General features: G+C 55.1%; 2 protein-coding genes across 2 annotated transcripts; one reads left to right on the top strand and one right to left on the bottom strand.

Moving 5' to 3' along the window:
* Positions 1–562: 562 nt before the first annotated feature.
* Positions 563–6,374, bottom strand: BPIFB2 (BPI fold containing family B member 2). Its single transcript, XM_066978566.1, is given in 15 exon segments — positions 563–884; positions 1,171–1,247; positions 1,344–1,407; positions 1,743–1,788; positions 2,259–2,326; positions 2,544–2,708; positions 2,789–2,830; positions 3,194–3,370; positions 3,519–3,610; positions 4,013–4,073; positions 4,351–4,396; positions 4,865–5,185; positions 5,510–5,711; positions 5,853–5,969; positions 6,344–6,374. Coding segments are annotated over 15 exon segments (1,578 nt in total). The 3' UTR covers positions 563–815.
* A 3,102-nt stretch (positions 6,375–9,476) lies between these two features.
* BPIFB6 (BPI fold containing family B member 6) lies at positions 9,477–17,329 on the top strand. Its single transcript, XM_066978565.1, has 15 exons — positions 9,477–9,625; positions 10,224–10,323; positions 10,937–11,041; positions 11,158–11,304; positions 11,839–11,902; positions 12,294–12,354; positions 12,619–12,710; positions 13,268–13,444; positions 14,390–14,443; positions 14,758–14,928; positions 15,134–15,201; positions 15,555–15,600; positions 16,388–16,451; positions 17,123–17,199; positions 17,291–17,329. The coding sequence occupies exons 1-15, from the start codon at positions 9,517–9,519 to the stop codon at positions 17,327–17,329; spliced, it is 1,374 nt and encodes a 457-aa protein (XP_066834666.1). The 5' UTR covers positions 9,477–9,516.
* The last annotated feature ends 297 nt before the right edge of the window (positions 17,330–17,626 follow it).

Raw genomic sequence — 17,626 nt, 5'->3', positions numbered from 1 at the left:
TTCAGCTTGCTGCGGGAGCTCGGCCCCCACACGCAGCTGGTTTGGGTGCCGAGGCTGTGCCAGATTTTCCCCCCCTTGAGCACACTTGGGCCCCGTGGGCAGCAGGCAGAAGCCAGCACTGCTGCGGCGCTGGACCCCGACAGGCGTGCTGCTGTGTGGCCACGCTTCCTCTGCCCGCTCTGCGACAGGCTTTGTCAGAAGCATGTTTTCAAAAATGTGACTGGCTTCAAGTCTAATATTAGAAGCCTTTGTATAGACGTGATTTTTTTTTCTTCTTTCTGGCCGAGTGAAAACTTACCAGCTGTTTTGTTCCCATAGTAACGCTAGAAATGGAGGAAAAGCCATGAAATGTCTCTTGGGGGTAGGGGCGATGCCATTCTGCAGCTGAGAGGCACGGGGCTGCCTCACGTCCTTATAAATTAGTGAGATTTTGATGCTGCCTTAGTTAAATGTAAGGTCTGGACATCTGTACTGGTACTCAGCAAGATGAAATTCATCTATCTTTCAGTACAAGTCATTGAGGATAAAAAAAAAGTCAATAGTCACAGAGGAAGATGCAATATTAAAGAGAAATGTTTAATTAAAGCATGGAACATTGTTATAATCCATCCTCCTTGTGCAACAAAAAAATAGACTGGAAGAGAAAGCCACTAGCACAATGCCATTATTATCCTAAATGTGAGAAAGTGTTGTTTCAGTAAAGAAAAAAGATTTTTCATGTTCCATGCAGTGAGAAAACACGACACATCCTTTCAGAGTCAGTGGGATGGCTTTGTCCCCGTTTTCCTCCAGGCAAAGCAAATGGCACACCGGGTTCAGGCCACGGCCCCCTGCTCGCTGTGTCTCGCCTGCAGCTTGAGGTTGCACAGGAGCAAGACGTAATCCTAGACACAGGTGAGAAGCCTGAGTGCTGCACCCGGCGCTCCCTGCAGCCTGCCCCCCATCCTTCTAATGACCATTTTTTGCTTGTGTTAGCATGGCTAGAGAGGGACGCCTATGTAAAGCGATGAAGCCTGGTTCTGTGGGTTAGCAGGACAGGAGAAGCAGGCTCAGATTTATTTTAGTGCCAGGAGTTAAGCGTCACTCCCAGGTACCCTTTAAATCAAATGTAGCAGGGAGCAACTTAAATGTCTTGTTTCAGGGAGGAACTTGCATGTCTTGATTTCTTACCTTGTGAATCATGACGCTGACATCAGTGTAGGTGAAGCTGGATGCGTGTGGCAGGTGTACGCCTTCACTCAGCACCGCTAGGAAGAGAAACAGGGAAAGGAGAAAGAGGGAAGGTTCCCAGCCGAGACACTTTGTGACTGGTGGTGCCTGGGGGGGGCATCCCCACTTCTCACCATTCATCCAGACCGGCACCTCCTCACGAACAGTGCCCAGGAACAGCTCTTCCAGCAACGCAGCCTGCGAAGGGGAAAGCTTCAGGGTCGGCTTCTTTATGGCCTGGCTCTAAAGGGGTGGAGAGAAGCCGGGACCGCAGCAGTGGGGTCCTGGTGTGCTGCCCCTCTCCCAGCCCCTGTGGGGTGCAGCGAGCACCGTGAGCATGGTGAGCACCACAAGCGTGTGCTGCCCTGCTGATGGCCCAGCTGGCATTTGTGGCATGAGCTTGGGGTGGTGCAAGCTGTTTGGGGATGGCCAGGCTTTAGGGGACAGCATTAAAGCAAGGGCTGCTGTGTTCAGCATGGTGCAGGCAGGAGCCCAGCTGTGCTCCATCATTTCAGGGTGCTGGGAGTACCTACCGGCACCGGGCCCACATTGGAGGCAGCCAGGCTGAGCTCAGCATCTCTGCAAAACAAAGAGCAGCACAAGAGTTTCTCAGCAGCCCTTTGGCTGGGTCACTGAGCAGGGTTTTCCTCGCAGGACCACACTTGGTGATAAGCTGGAGCTTGCACATTGCTCCAAAGACCAGGGCTGTGCCCAGGGCTCCAACAGCTCCCTAAGCTGAGTGCCTGGCAGGGGGCAGCAGGCACTGTCTCTGTCCGTGCACAGCAGCAGGGAGCTGGGGGTGTCCTGGCCCCGGCACCCATGGCAAGGGCTTGCTCCAGGCAGGGACGCAGGGTGCTTGGGGTGATGGGCAGCATTTTTCTCTCTGGTCCTGCTACTGAAGCCTTGCCATTTCCCTTGGGCTACAGCTACCTCCACAATGGCCAAGCCATCAGAGGTAAGAAATTCCCCAGGCTATTTGCCTTTCCCATCCCGTGCAATGACTGGGCCATGTCCCCCGCAAGGCTGCAGAGCACAGCCAGACTTGTTACTCTATCACTGCTGCGGAGATCATCATCCGTGTGTCGGTGATGCTGAGGAGCAGTCCTGCAGTCACGTCCTGCGAGGAAAACAGGGTGGGCAGGATCAGAGTGAGCAAACTGTCCCATTTCAGCTCTGAACATTGAGATGTGATGAAGCCATCTGTGCACTGCACCCTGCAACACGCTCCTTGCACCCTGCTCGTTGCAACAGAGACCAATGCCACTGAGGACCGTGCCCGCTGCGGCAGTCGAGGGGAGCAGTGGCAGTGGCCCCGTCCTGCAGCGCTCACTCACCGCACTCATGCTCAGGAAGCTCTGGAAGTCTGGTGAGCCTGCCCCGACGTGGACGGTGAGGAAGAGCTTCAGGGCTGCTCGGCCTTCCTCCAGCTCCACCCGAGGAGAGCTTCTGAGCTCGGCCCTCAGCATCACAGGCAGGTCCTCGGGGTACAGGGAGCCGACCTGCCATGGGCAGGCATTTGCAGCCCAGCGGCCCCCACAGCAGGGGCTGTGCCTCCCAGGTGCTGGAAGTGGCCACGTACCTGGGTGATCTTCTGTGCCATGGTGGCGGTGGTCAGCGGGCTCTGGAAGACAGAGCACAGAGCATCGGCTGGCTGGCGGCCCCAGGCAGCTGCAGTCTGGGGTTGGCACAGCCGCTGCCGAGTGCTGCACGGCTGCCAAATGCAGGCGGCCTTCCCTGCACACCGGCACATGCCAGAAGCCGTGTTTTGACTAGTTCTGATGGCAACTTTCCCATGCACCATTTGACCAGCAGAATTTTGCCTGCGAGGTCAGGGTAAGAGGCCAGGGGTGATGCAGCGCGGCTCCCTGGGCTCTCAGAAATGCTCTCTTTCAGGGAGCACAGCTCCCTCATGGCTTCATGGGGCAGGGGCTCGGCCATCGCTGTCTGTTTCGTTATTCCCTCCTCACTTGCTTGCACTACTCACCAGGATGGTCATGTTGAAGGCTCCAGCCCTCTCCAGGGCGAAGAAGAGGCTGGTGTAGAAGTGCTCAGACAAAGCCAAGGTGAGGTGGGAAGGGCTGGAGCTCACCAGCTCGGGCATGCTGAACGGCACGGGGCTGACTGGCAGGGGCACTGCTATCCCTGCCACCTGGAACGTTGTCTGCAGGGGACAGAAAAGGGGTCGGGGTGCTCAGGGTGTCCGCCTCGTCCTGCAGGCGCTCAGCAGCTGCTCATCCAGGACAGGGAAGTGGCAGGCAGACGAGTGCATGGGCAGGAGCTGGGCAGCACGGGCAGGATGCGGTGCTTACTTGCAAGGACATGGTGATTCCCTCCTCGGAGATCACGGGGGCAGCCAGTGGCAGGTACTGGACCTGGCAGCTGGGGGTGACGGGGAACTGAGCTGCAAAGCGAGCAGAGGGACACTCAGAGAACAGAGGGGAGCAGCAACAGGAGATTGCACCTTTGAACAGGCTGGGTTTCCCCCAGGAACAGGAGACAGTTGAGGAGGGGAAGAGCAGAAGGATTCATTTCTCGTGTTTTATCGCTCTCCCCTCCCCAAAGTTTCTGGCACACCTGACAGAGGAGGGGAGAGGCGGGGGGCCTGCCTCATCGCACCATGCAGCAGCCCCCAGCCAGCTGCCATTGTCTGCTCCCTGCAGCGGGGCACAGGGAGCGCATTTTCCAGCGGACAAAACCCACGGCCACGGAGCAGCCACCGCTGCAGGGCCCAGCCTGCACAGCCCACGACCTGCTCCGGCAGGAGCCCCTGAACCCTAACGAGCCTGAGAGCCGAGCTGCTCACCTGTCAGAGACATTAGCTGTTCGTTAGGCAAAAGGAGCAGTTTGGAGACTTCCAAGCAAATCTGTGGAATAAGAGCAAACCTTGAGAGGAGGGAGATGAATGTGGGGGCTGCTGGCATCTGCTGCAGCCTGCACGTCCCCATCGGCTGGCCGTGAGCTGGCAGATGGGGGAATTGCAGATGGAGGATGCAATCCTCGTCCTGTGTGGAGGGCTGTGGGGGATGCCTGGCACAACCAGGGGGTTTTTGTAAGCACCAGGTTCACCCGAGTGCTCTAATTCTTACAGAACCGTGCCAATTTGTCTTCTGCTTTCTCACGTCTGTGTGGACGTTATCTTACCTTATCGGCATTAATCTCCTTATCCAGGTCGGAACTAGAGGACTTGCTGGATGAAAACAACAGAACAGAGGAAGTTAGGCAGCACCAGCTCAGCCACGGGTATGTTAGTGTCTTTTGATTTGACCCAGAAAGTATCTGGAGACATTATCATCATTTTCTATCATTTATTAAGCTGTGACTGTGGTTCAGAATCCTAAAATGCTGAAGACCTGCCACTGGACTTGCACTAAAATGTTCGTGTTACACTCTTTAGAAACATCTGCTCCTTTATGAGAGAAAAACTCTTAACATTGTGGGGAAAAACAAAAAAAAAGAAACAAAAAACAAAACAACCAGAGCTTCAAGCAGACAAAGTTTCTGTCACGAAGCTGAAGGATTTGCACTGACATTTGTAAGCTTCTATGTCAGTGATCAGATCTTGGTCCCATCACCTTTATGCACAGGAATACTTGTCGCTCGGTTTTGTTTCCCCCGTTCACCCAGATGCCGTGCCAAAGGAAACCCACGGGCCGACCTTTCCACCTCCTCGGCGCTCTGCACCTCCTCCACGGTGGGCCTGCAGGCGGAGGTTGTCAGCTGCAGGTCGCCGTCGGGGCTCAGGTCTACACGAAGGTCGGCCAGGATGGACAGCCTCGCCAGCCTGGGCGCCGCGCTGCACGAGAGAACGGCACGGGCTGGAGGGCCGCTGCCCCGTGCCGCTGCCCTGGCCCCGCAGGCAGGCACAACTCACGCCGGGGGGACGATGCCCAGGTCCGCCTCGATGCCCAGCCGCAGCCCGGCCTCTGGGACAAGCGACAGCGACAGGTCAGCCACTTGGACGGAGCTGATCTGGTCCCTGCTCGAGAGGAAACGCGGGCGTTAGGAGCCCAGCGCGGGCTGAGGTGTGAGCCCCGGCTGCTCCTGCAAAGAAACACCGAGTGCCCGTGGGGTCTGTGCCCTGCGGAGACAAATCGGTGCCCTGAGGGTGGCACCGGGGCTGCTGCCGTCAGACCCCAAAGGAGGAGCCGGGAGCTTGCTTCTAAATGGATATTTAAAACATCCAGGTCGATTCCCAGGAGGATTTTTGCTTTTTGTGTTGGTGCTCAAAGTGCTCCAGGAGCTCCAACAGGACCCAGAGGTGCGGTCGCAAAGCCCAGGTGAGGCAGAGCCGTGGACTCACCTGCTGGCTTTTGGGGAGCCAAGGGGCAGGTCCGGGGCCCTCGTGTCCATCAGGTCCTGCCTGAGGACCATCTCTGCATATGGTCTTGAAACTTCAGCAACTGTGAGATAGGGCAGAGTTATTAGAGGCCCCTGAGCTTGTGATCTCTTGCACAGAGGCAGACAGACTGAAATCTGTCCTGGTGCCGCACATCCACCTCTTCCTATATCCCACAGTTACTAGCTGTAGGAAGGGGATGATGAAAACGAGACGATTCACGGTGTAAGTTTACGGCGTTTGGCATTTCGTTACCTGACGAGAGGATGCCTCTGCCTGGACAGGGAGGCACGGGCTGCGTACTTACGGTAGCTCAGTCCTGACGGGGTGAGGATGCCCCCACAGTCGGGAGACCTGGCGGCCTGCGCGGGGACCAGGAGGCTCAGGAGGGTGCCCAGGGCGCAGAGCGGGGCCACGGCGCTGCCTGCAGGAGGAGGGCACCCGCAATGCCCGGTCAGCACGGCGGGGCCCTGCCCGGGTGTGGGGCCACACTTGGGAGCCACGACTTCGGCTCCTGCATTGTGTTTATGCTCCTGGGCTTTGCAGCTTTTGTAAAATAACGATGCATTAGACGCACCTGGGCATCTAATAGCACTGAAAAAAGGCTCAGCCTTGAAAACCTCCTACAAGTGTGTAAGCTAGAGTGGTGCTTACAGCAGTATTATGCCTGCTGAATATCCTGTAATGGCCTACAGCTGATACAACAGTGGAAATAAACAGGAGTTAAAATTAGCTCAGGAATGAATTGAAGGTATGCAGGAGGCTAAAATCAGATACAAAGGTAATAGAGTCACCTACCTCTGAAAAACATTTTAGAATTGTTTATCATGTTTGTGATACTCTTACAGCATTAAGAAAATAAGTTATTCAGTAAGTTTAACCTGTTAAACCTAAGTTTAACAGCATGCATATCTGTATCAGTCCTTGCAGAGGGAGGACTTCTGATCAGGGCTGATGCTCACAGAGACGCACCAAAGTACAAGCAAAGCCCACATCAATCTGTTCATTTTGCGAGAGCATCTTTACCTTTTCTGCCTGGTCTCCCCATTCTTCTCGTTCTGTCTGTGTCTGGCTGTGGCCACACCAGGATGTGTGCTTGCTTTATATATCTGTGTAACCAGGGCTGATGGAGGCAGAAATTGGCAGAGGGCTGAAAACCAGAAGGGAGCGCTGGGAGGGGATGCTTTGTTTTGTATACCATTTTTATTGTTTCCCCATAGACCTGATTACACTGGCCATTGACCCAGCAGGGTGAAATATTGAGCAGCAGGTGCTAGGGCAGCTCGCCTTCATTGTGAAGTTACTGAGGAGCACAAAGTCTCTGGAAGGAGGGTGCCAAGAAATCAAACGTTGTTAGACAGCGAGCATCGGTTCCACGCCACGGGGAAGCTGCTGTGGTGTGTGCGCCTCGGATCCGAAGGGATGAGACCTGCACGCTGCATGGAAAGAGGCCTTGTGAACACCGAGAGGATGCTCCTGAAGGACAGAAAAGCCCCCTGGGCTTTCCTTCAGGCTGGTGGTAAGTCTGCTGAAGGCAGTATTTCTGCTGGGTTCAGTGAGTTTTAGACCAGACAGAAGAGCAGACTTTTTCAAGGCATCACCTCTAACCTCCAGAGTGGCCAACATGCAGTAATTGCTGCCTCTCCACTTCAGTCCCAGTCAAAATCCACTGGCAATATTATTGCAAAGGGTATTAAAAAAAAAAAAAAAAGTGGGTGATGCATTCAGTGGCATCTCTATGGGCATCAAAGGTCCTTATGAGGGGACTCAGGGTCGCCTCCTTCCTGGGCTTTGGGTCCATCCTGGTTTTCTGGTCCCTTTGGCCCAGAGCACAGAGCTCAGGCTGCCTGCAAGCACCATGAGAGCACATCCTCTGCGCCCCACGCAGCTCTCCTCCCTGCTGGGTGTGCTTCCCCCTCTATATTGTGACCCAAACTTTGAGGCATGACCACTCTTCCAGAGAGGGTTGAACTGCCCAGTTTGGTCCGAGCCCTTTGGCAGCAGGGTTAGCTGTTCAGCACTTGTTGATACACCTGTGCCTTAGGAGGCAGCTATTGTCCTCCGTGCACTGGCTGCGTGAGTTATTGGGCGCTGGTTCCAGGTGCATCTCGACATGTCTGGAAAGGTCCTTGGCTCTCGGCAGCACTCCGGTGCTTTCTCAGTCTGACAGAGAAATGCCAGGATCAGAGGCAGTTTCAGCCACGTTGTGTATTGCCACTGAAGGCATCCAAATAGCAGTGTAAAGAGAAAATATGAAGATATATGTCTGAAAGGGGAGAGCAGAATTTACACTTTTATATCGGTGCATCCATTTAAAGACGAGAAATGTGTTCAGAAGAGTAAATCCTGGGAGAAATTTGCGACTTTCAGTGAGCTCCGGGGGGCTGTGGGAGTGATTCCAGACTTCGGGAGGGAGGTGGGCAGAAGGAAAAGGCTGCAGGAAAGAAGACTTCTGTGTTATAGAGCAGTGGCTGGAGCTGGCCTCCAGGTAAGCCTTGTTCCATCACAGGTAATTCCAGCAGCTCTTTCGAAGCAGTACTTGAGATTTATCTGTGGCATGTTGTCAGCATTTACAGCAGTACAAGAATGGAGACGAGCTGTTGGGACAAGAGGGCACCGTGGCACTCGGATGTGGACTTTCTCCTCCTGAAGAGCTGCTCTGGACCTCATGGTCCCCAGGGAGGCTTAATTAGATGTCAACTTACAGCACAGTGACTGATCAAGTTACCAGCACAAAGGCATCTTTCTGGCATGATGGGTTCTTAAACAGGAGCTATCTATAAATCTTATACTCCTGTTAGATAAGATGTAAATCTCCCTGTCTGTGCTTAGCAGAGCCACCAAGTATATCACAGGGGGAGGTAATGACAGATTAAGCCCTATGACACATTTTATACAGAAATGAAGAGAAGGAATACATTTCTTGGTGCTGCAGGATCCCACCAGGGTGGGCTCTGGGTGAGCCGTCCCTGCGGGGCTGGTGCTGGCAGGGAGAGGTGAGCGTACAGGGATGGCTCTGGCTCTGGCTCTGGCCAGGATATGCGTGGATGTCCCGCAGAAGAGCTGATGCAGTTGGTGCACGGCCTGGAGGATGTGCAGCCTCCCCACGGCTTGCCGGGGACAGCTCAGGTTGCTGTTCCTCGCCTCGCTCAGACCTGCTGAGATCAGCACCAATGTTACTGGGATTGCCACCACCTCCCCTGGATGCTCCCCCAGCTAATCCCAGGTCCTCCCTTGGCACTTGCACAGGCTCCACGAACCTCTGGGGAGCATGGGCTATTCGTCCTGACAGTCACACTGCGCACGTGTCTCCAAGAGCAGAATTTACCATTCCATGGCTCAACTTTCCCCCTGCCCCCACTTCTGTCTGTACCATGTTATTAAACAGATCAGTTTTACTCGTTCAGACGTGATCTGCAAAGCTCCCGTAGCCTCTTCCTGGGTGTTGAGCAAGAGAGCTGGCCTCAGGCATGCCGGGAACATCCACCTGATACCTGCAGCTCAAGGACTTACCTGGACTTCTACATTTATTAGTGAGATTATTTGTGTTGGAAGATGTCAGAAACACCGAGGGATTAATTTTACATCACAGTAATTATCCAGCTCTTTAATCCGTTTGATTTTTTTCCTCTTTCTCAGCCAGGACTCTGTATATATAGGCCATTTCCTGCCTCTCTCCAGAGGATCAGCGCAGAGCGTGGACAACCTACAGGAGCACTCCGCTGGAGGAGGTCCTGGTGAGGCAACCACCGCACTCTTCCTCACAGAGGTCTCTGGCCCAGGGACATGCTGCAGCGCCCGTCCCCTCGGGCTGGAGCGAGCCCTGCTCAATCCCTTCCACGGGAGTGCAGCATTTAGCCCTTGCCACACTGTTGGGAACCATCTCCAGCTAATTGTCTCTTTCTGTCCATAAGCCAGTGCATCATTTAGCCACCTCTGGAGCTTTGTGGGCAGCGGTACCAGGCCTGACGATGCCAAGGATCTGGTGCATTTTGCTCCTTGGCGGCTGGCTGGCAGTGTCACAAAGCGCCAGTGGTCCGGGGGCCGTCCTCAGGATGGATATTGGGACAATCGACCGTGGTAAGCACTCAGCCACGTGGGCATGTCTGTCTGTCTGTCCGTGCAGCCAGGGCAGCCGCCAGCCTGTGCCGTGGGCATGAGGACAGCAGTGCCACCGGCTGCCCCAGAGCTCGCCGCAGGGCTTGGAGCCCCCTGCTCCTGGCCGTGCCCCTCGGGCCCAGCACGGGAAGGGCGCAGCTGGGTCCTGGAGCCACTGCGCCATGCCTGAGCCAAGTGTTTGTGCCCAGATTTTGTCCTGCTGCCTCCCTTCGTCTGCAACAGGAGCTGCTTCCTTGCGGTCGTCGCTTTGCGTGTGGGAAGCTGCATCGCCCGGCCTGAGATGGCCTGGTGTGGGCACCTGGGTGTCTGGGTGTCACGTCTAAAAGTGAAGTGCTGGCACAGTGTGTGACCGTGAGCCTGAACGGAGGCTGCAGAGACTGCCAGCACTCTGGATTTCCAGCACGCCGAGCACCCCGGTTGTGGCCTTGCTTATTGCAGCAGGGACGTGTCACCAGCGATGTTTTACAGGGCGGGACGGGGGCCGACTTCCCCCACCTCTGGCACTGTCTCCTCCCTGGAGGTTCTGTGCTGAGCCCCTTGTCTTGTGCAAATATTCCAGCGGTCTCCACTGCGCTGAATAAGAGCAATGTTCTTCAGAAACTGGTGGAGGAAGCAACAAAAAAAAAGCCGAACACGAAACCCATCAAAGGCATCTCCAGGTGAGTGATAATCAGCAGCGTTTCACCAGGAGTCTGAATCTGGAAATCACAAAGTAAAAGCAGAAGGTTTGGAAGTTTCAGCCTGCAGGCAGAAACAAATCACTCCTCACTAACAAGTGTGGTATTAAGGCTGGTGATTTTCTGCATGGTTGTGTCTGCAAAGACACAGAGAAACTATAACTTAAAGGCAATAAAGCGTGTCCTGCTTCCGAGCTGGCTGGGCTTGGCTGCTGTGGCCTTGTGGCACTGGGGGGTTACCCTCAAACCTGTGGGTGGTGGGTGCTGGCTTTAGGGAATAATGTCCTGAGGAAACCCAGAATCACTGGGGGATCAGATCTGGCCCTGTCTGGCAGTTGGCTCTGGGTGAAAACATCGTTTTGAATGCCCGAACATTTTGCTCGACTTTTTCAAAATTAAACTGCAATATTTTTGTTATGAAGAAACATCTTCCTGAACTTAAAAGTGGATTTAAATGTTAATAAAAAAGTTTGAGCAAGAAGCAGAGGACTAAAGGTGGTGACAACAACACCAATATGAAGTGGTTTGACTTACAGGTCCGGCCGTCTGCTCTGGCAGATCTTTCCCAGCGCTTTTCAACTCTGTTTTCCCCCAGGCTGAAAGTGATAGACCTCCGTCCCCCGGTGATATCGCTGACACTCTCGCCAGGCGTGGGGCTGTTCATGGCCGTGCTGGTCCAGATGACCATCACTGGGAGAAGGTGGGTGAGGAAGGACGCCCGTGGGGCAGCCGCTGCGGGGCTTTGCCAGGCAGCCCTGCGCTGCCGGCCATTTCAGGTGGTTTTATCCTGTGCTAAGCGTGATTCGTTCTGTGCAGCTTTATAGGAGGAAACATGGAAATCAAGGTGGCAGCAAACCTGACCGCCAGCGCGCGGCTGGCGCAGGACACGCAGGGCTGCCCGTGGTTCAGCACCGAGAGCTGCCACATCGCCCTGCTCAGCGCCAAAACCAACCTGCCCAGCAGGTGAGCACCGGCTGTGCCGGGGCCCTGCCAGGGCAGCAGTGGCCACGGGCAGATGCTGTCAGTACCCCAGGGGCAGGCGGCAGTGCTGCTCGGTGGGGATTTTCAGTCTCTTGGCATGGGCTTGTGCAGAACGCAAGCACTTCTCAATACAAGTGTTCATTCATCGAGGGTCCTATTTTTTCCCACTTTGAAAACCAAAATGTTTTATGGACAAATTCAGGCTGGCTCTATCTGTGTTATTCTACACAGTGCTCATTTCTGGCCTAAGTCCCCATTTAAGTGCTGTATTCCTCAGATAACTGAGCTTCTGCTAGGCATGGAAGCTTTCAGCTTTGTTTAAAGCCGGAAGATGGAATGCATGAGAAAAGATTCGTAAAAAGGGAAAATACCTTTTATTGGACACGAGCCATATTTTGGCCTAATCCATGCCAGACATGTTTCTTTAGCACTTGACTTTTTACGTTTTGGTCTGTAGTAAGTAGTTACTGCTCTGTGCCTCGCGGCTGTGTTGTCTGACGTGTTCTGTCTGCCCAGCATGCTGCCCCAAGTCATGAGCAAGTTTCTGGACAGCACCCTTCAGAAAGTGCTGCCCGGCATGGTAAGTGCTGCCTCGTCTGCCCTGTGCTTCCCGAGCATCTCCCCCTTGTCCTCCTGCTCCTCCTCTCCACCGCTCAGTGACGGTTTTCCCAGTCGTGCTGTACGAAGGAGCTGCAGGTAAAAGTGAGCGCTTTGAGCTGTGGCTGCTGGCGGCCCGGCGCCCCCCTGCCCAGCACCAAGGTGGGCAATGCAATTAAAAGTCAGATTTACTCTGAAATAACCTAATTAAATTAGGGACAGAGAAAACAGAGGCAAGTCCTCGTCGGGGTGCTTACAAGTGGGGGGTCCCAGTGGGTCAGGGTGGGAACTGCGCTGGCCTGGCTGCCACGAAGCTGTGCTCCCATGGGAGCGGCTGTTCAAGGTGTTCTCACAGCTTTCTTCTTGCCCTCCAGCTGTGTCCGGCCGTGGACGCGGTGCTCAACCTCATGAATGCAAAATTCACCACCATGACTTGTAAGTTGTGCTCTCTCCAGCCACCCACGCCTCCATCCCGCACCCACCCGCACACCTAGCCCTCATCCTTCCCGTCCCCTCGCCGGGGGAAGGCAGAACTGTGACCGGGGGCCGACAGCCCGCTGCACCCGGCTGCCTCCCCTCCACTTGTGGGGAGAGAAGGGCCCAGCGCTGCCGCAGGTGGCACTGGTGGTGTGGCCGCTGTTCCTGGGCCGTGGCGCAGGGTGGGCGCCTCTACCTGAGCCTCCTCCTTCTTCCCTGCAGCTGTGATCCCTCTCGGCACTGCTGGCACCCTCCGATACGCGTTGCTGAACCCACCTGTGACAAGTGAAACTTGCATACAGCTGGATTTGAGGGTGAGTGCCGCTGCCAGAGCCTGGGCTTGGAGGGGCAACATTCCTGACACCCATTTGCTTGGAGGTGTTGTCCTTCGTAATGTCTTTAAACTAAAAGAGGGGAGATTTAAATTAGAGATTCGGAGGAAATTCTTCACTCTGAGGGTGGTGAGGCATTGGAACAGCCCAGAGAAGCTGTGGATGCCCCATCCCTGGACGTGTTCAAGGCCAGGTTGGACGAGGCCCTGGGCAACTTGATCTGGTGGGTGGCACATCCCTGCCCATGGCAGGAGGTTGGAACTGGGTGAGCTTTAAGGTCTCTTCCAACCCAAGCCGTTCTACGATTTTATGATACTCAGCCTTTGGCAGCAGAGGCTTTGGAAGGGGTGCAGGCACGTGCTGTTTACATCATATCACCCAGCCACCTCCTTGGCCCATCATTTTCTGTGGGTTTTCTGTGGCTCTTTGCTTGCTGAGGCTACAGAGAGATGCATCCAGCACCCTGGATGTGGTCCAAATACAGATCCTGGAAATGGACTTGTACTCTCTGACATGGCTCCTTCTACGGGTCCTTTCAGACCATCCTCCACGAAAAAGAGGGAGAGGAGGTCGACCTTCCAGCAGACCAGCCGTCTCTTACTTCTCTGCCACCAAAGAGGGAGGCTGCTACCCAGCTCATCCTGTCTGCAGGCTTCTTGAGTGCTGAGCTCTCTGTTATGCAGGCGTCCTTCAGCCTGAACATCAGCAATAACATGGTGGGTAATTTGGGACAGAGATTTTCTTCAAGAGACCCCTAAAGAAACCTGTGCCTCTGTTCAAGGCAGATCCATGCTCTTTTCATCACTCTCTGGCACCGGTTGGTGGCTGCAGACAAACATATTTGGGGATCATGAAAGGAATTATCAGTAGCCTGTTCTGTCTGTGTTTTATGGAGTCCCTGGTTCATAGGGATTTATGGACCTCCTTCATGCACGGCCTCAAGGTGCTCCTGCAGGTCCAGCAACAACATCCGAGATCCTGCTAGGCTCAGGCAATGACAAGATCATGACAACAAATGTTAACACCCTTACAGGGCAGCACATTGACATTGCAAAATCTTCTGACTGTTCCCAAGTCTCCTGGGAGAACTTGCTCAAGTTCAGGAGATCTGAACAGGAGCCAGCTTAGGAAAGTGAAAGTTTACCTTCTGGTCTCTTTCCTAGCCTCACTTATTTTGCCCCAAAGTAATTTTCCAGATTTTCATGTTAGTTTGCAGACTGCAGTTTCAGACCCTGCCATAGTTAATATAAGGTATGCAGCAGACTTGCAGTGCATTTTTTTGAGGACAGTCGTGTGTAACACCCAAAGCCTGTCATCCGGTGGCCTGCCCCATGTGTGGCTGCTGCAGCTGAGCACCTGTCCGCAGGACCACTGGCCATGGAGCCGCTGGCTGCAGTGGCAGCGCCCCGTCCCCCGCCTGGCGCCTGCAGCGTGGCGGAGGGGACGGTGCTGCAGGGGGGCGGAGGAGTGCAGTGCCTCCGGTAGCCCCGAGGGCTCAGCGGGTCCTGGCCACCAGCCAGGGTGAGCCCGAAACGCCGCAGGGCTGTGGCAGCCTCCAGCCGCCGAGCTCTGCAGCCTCTCTCTGCCCCTCTTCGCTTCCCGGTGTTGAACTCCCCCCAGCTGAGTGTTTTCAGCCCCTGCCTCTGGCGCTTCCTCAACAGATTCTTGGGCTTCCCCCGCTGGTGACCACGACGCTTGGAGCCCTCATCCCAGAGGTGGGTGGACTTTGCTTGATCCTAATGGTTTTTGGGTCATCTCAGGCTATTAACAGCAGTGGATAACGCCGTTCTCCATCCACCCACTGTGGCCATTCACAAGGACTCACTGGGAACCTATTCCTCAAGACCAAACTGGTCCTTTTTTCATTTTATTAGCAAAACTTTTATTAATAAGACTAATAATACCTGCTTGCCTTGGCTACCATTGACTTTGGTGACTGCTACTTATGCTCAGCAGCCATCAGGATGATCCCCAGAGCGGTGAACTGGAAAGGAAAGGGGATGTCACCCTTTGGTTTGTCTCTCCCCAGCTTTCCATGGTGCTGCCTCCATCACATCCGCTGGTGATTGAAATGAGAGAAGCAAATCCACCGCTAGTGACAATAGCCCCGGACAAAAGCATCGTGCACCTCTTCAGCACTGCCGAGTTTCGGGTTTCCAGCCCGGACTCTGATCTTGGATCCCTCTTTGTCCTGGATGTGGTGAGCTGAAGCCTTTTGCAGTCAGTGCTGGCTGGACGTGGTCGCCCCTGCCCTGAGCCAGCAGACGGCAGCGGGAGGCGTGGGACAGCGGGCAGGGGCTGCGGGGCAGTGCCTGGCCCTGGGTCAGGGCCTGGAGCAGCCGCTGGGGACCTGCTCGGTTGCACACGTGTCCCGCTGGGGACCCGCGCCCCTCTTCTCCCTGCAGCACTCCGACCTGAGAGCGCAGTTTGCTGTTGTGGAAGAGAGGCTGCAGCTCTCCCTTGCTCTGGACAGGTAACAGCTTCTGGGCTCTCTTCCCAGTGCCGCCACGAGCGGAGGGACAGCCCCGGGCTGCTGGAGAGCCCGCACGTACCACACCTTGCCAGTGCATTTCCATCTCTCTGCATGAGTTTTTTGTGGTTTATACTAACAGCTATTTAAAAAGAAAGAAAAAGGTTCAGCATGACATAATGCAGCTGAACTGAAACCTATCCGGGGTCTTTACTCTGAAGAGTTGAAGTTCAGGCTGGAGAAGAGGCTCCAGCCGAACAGCTCGGGGGGCTGGCGAGCTGGGTGCTGGGCAGGATTGCTGTGGGTGGCAGGGGGGGCTGCAGGCTGTGACCCCCTGGCAATTCCTATCCCTGCAGCTTGTCCCAGGTGGCCTTGGCGTCCTCCTCCATCGGCACGTTTGACGTGAGTTCTGCGGCGGGTGTGGGGCAAGGGCAGCGCTGAGATCTCCTCCGTGGGGCTCAGTGCTGGTGGGCTTGTGTAGGAATTCACTCCTTGGAGCCTGGTCCCGTTCCTTTCGTTATCACTAACAGGCTCATTAAAACACTAAAGAAAGCCAAACTGAATGCCAAGGATCAAAATTTAAAGGAAGATGTCATAAATGACAAATTAACTGCCCAAACTGCTTGCCCACAAACACGAATGCTCTGGCGGGGGTCCCTGTTCGTAACGCACCGTGTGAATTCCTGGGAGGGTTTGGGCCATAAATATCTGCCCACTGCTGGTACCGGTGGGGCTGGACGCATGGTCCTGCCCTCATGCCACGTGTGCTCAATGTTCAAGTCTCCAAATCGCGCTCCGGTCCCGACACAGCAGCAGAGCCATGCGGGCGGGTGAGAGCCTGAGGACCTGTGGGCAAGGTTTGTCCATCTGTCCATCTGTCCACCTCTCCGTCTGTCCGCAGGCCTGGGCAGCCTTTAGGCGGTGAGGAGGCGCCTGCAGCAGCTGTGGCACTGCCCCGCCTGGGTGCCCGTGCTGCTGCTGGCGCAGGGGAAGGCTCTCATTTCTGGCATCTTTCACTGAAATTCAGAATTTTTCAAATGTTCCCATTTGTCTTGGGGTAGCGGAGGGACCTGTGCAATTTTCCTGTGATTTGGGGCCACGCTGGATGAATTAATGGAAGTGAGCCTGACAGGCATGGCTGCTGGCATGCAGAAAGATGGGCTATGTACATCACCCCTCTGTGTTTCAGGAGCTGCCGCTGAAAGGAGTTCTCGCAGACATTATTCATGTGGCCTACGTGCCATCCATCAACAGTAAGCACGGCTATGGCTTCATCTGAGGATTCGCTTTCTGCACAGGGAAAATAGCTCTCATTTCTTTTCCTATAGCCTGTTGTTATCCTTTTTTTTTTTTTTTTTTTTGGAAATGGCATTGACTGGCTGACCTTGCGTACTTCTCCTGCCCTCGATGGCAGTGAGGAACGGTGCCCAGGAAAATTGCTGGCCTGCCTTTGTGCAGCCACAGGGCATGCAGCCGGAGCTGGGAAGGGCAGCGCCTCCGGGCCGGGGGCTCGGCACGGCCCCTCCTGTGCAGACGGGAGAGCTGGGTAACACAGGCAGCTCTGGCCGGGGCTGCAGGCTTCCTCTCTGACACCTCCCTGAGTGTTGCTGCTGTTCTGAAAATCAAAGCCACTTGTCAGGCAAAACTGGGGACAGTTCTCATAACTGTTCTGAAGTCTCCAAAAACCGACTCGTCCCTCTTTGCCATGCAAAGGCATCATTAAAATGCCCACCCTAGAACACCAGTTTATCTGCTTATGGAAAGCATGCCGAAGGACGAGATTTTATTCACACTAATGTACACAAGCCGGGGTGCCAGCCCTGCCTGCTTTCCTTCTGAGTGCTCCCCAAACCTCCTGCAGAGCCCACGGCGGGTGCAGGGGTGGTGGGGCTGGGACCCCCTGACGCCTCCCCGCTGGTTGCAGGGGCGCTGCGAGGAGGGGTCCCGCTGCCCCCACTCCTGGGCACCCCATACCGGCAGGTGGAGGTCGGCCGGCTGCAGGTAAGCACGGGTGCCAGGGATCCCTGGTCACCCTCAGCCAGCAGGGTGGCTCTGAATCCTGCCCACATGATTTTTCCTTTTAAATCTGCAGAATGGGCTCGTGCTGGATGTCCCTGTCTCGGAGATCTGACGCACGGGGAGGGACGGCTGCACCCGGCTGCTGCTGCGCGACTGAGCCGGAGCGGGTGGCAGAGGGAACGGCGAGGGTGGTGGCTTTCCTGGGACGCTTCTTCCTCTTTGCTTGACTTCTCAACATTTTCCCTCCTGAGCTAAAATTAAAAGACCGGATCACGCAGTGACGGGACTCTGGCCTGCTGTGCATTTAGTGGAGCCAGCCGGGCACGTCTTTGCTGAGGTCGCATTTCTGAAAAGGGCTGGCCCCTGAATTGATCGCGTCTGCAACAAAAACGGCACAGGCGTCGGGGTG

The sequence above is a fragment of the Anser cygnoides genome, chromosome 16 (assembly GCF_040182565.1).
Source record: "Anser cygnoides isolate HZ-2024a breed goose chromosome 16, Taihu_goose_T2T_genome, whole genome shotgun sequence".
Taxonomy (NCBI): domain Eukaryota; kingdom Metazoa; phylum Chordata; class Aves; order Anseriformes; family Anatidae; genus Anser; species Anser cygnoides.
The sequence above is the reverse complement of the archived record's forward strand: the minus strand, read 5'-3'. Positions and strand labels throughout refer to the sequence as shown.

Coding starts and splice junctions, on each gene's coding strand:
- BPIFB6 (XM_066978565.1), top strand. CDS start 9,517: ATGCCAAGGATCTGGTGCATTTTGCTCCTTGGCGGCTGGCTGGCAGTG. Junction 14,929..15,133: donor CCCTCTTTGTCCTGGATGTG/GTGAGCTGAAGC, acceptor TTCTCCCTGCAG/CACTCCGACCTGAGAGCGCA. Junction 15,601..16,387: donor CCTCCATCGGCACGTTTGAC/GTGAGTTCTGCG, acceptor TCTGTGTTTCAG/GAGCTGCCGCTGAAAGGAGT.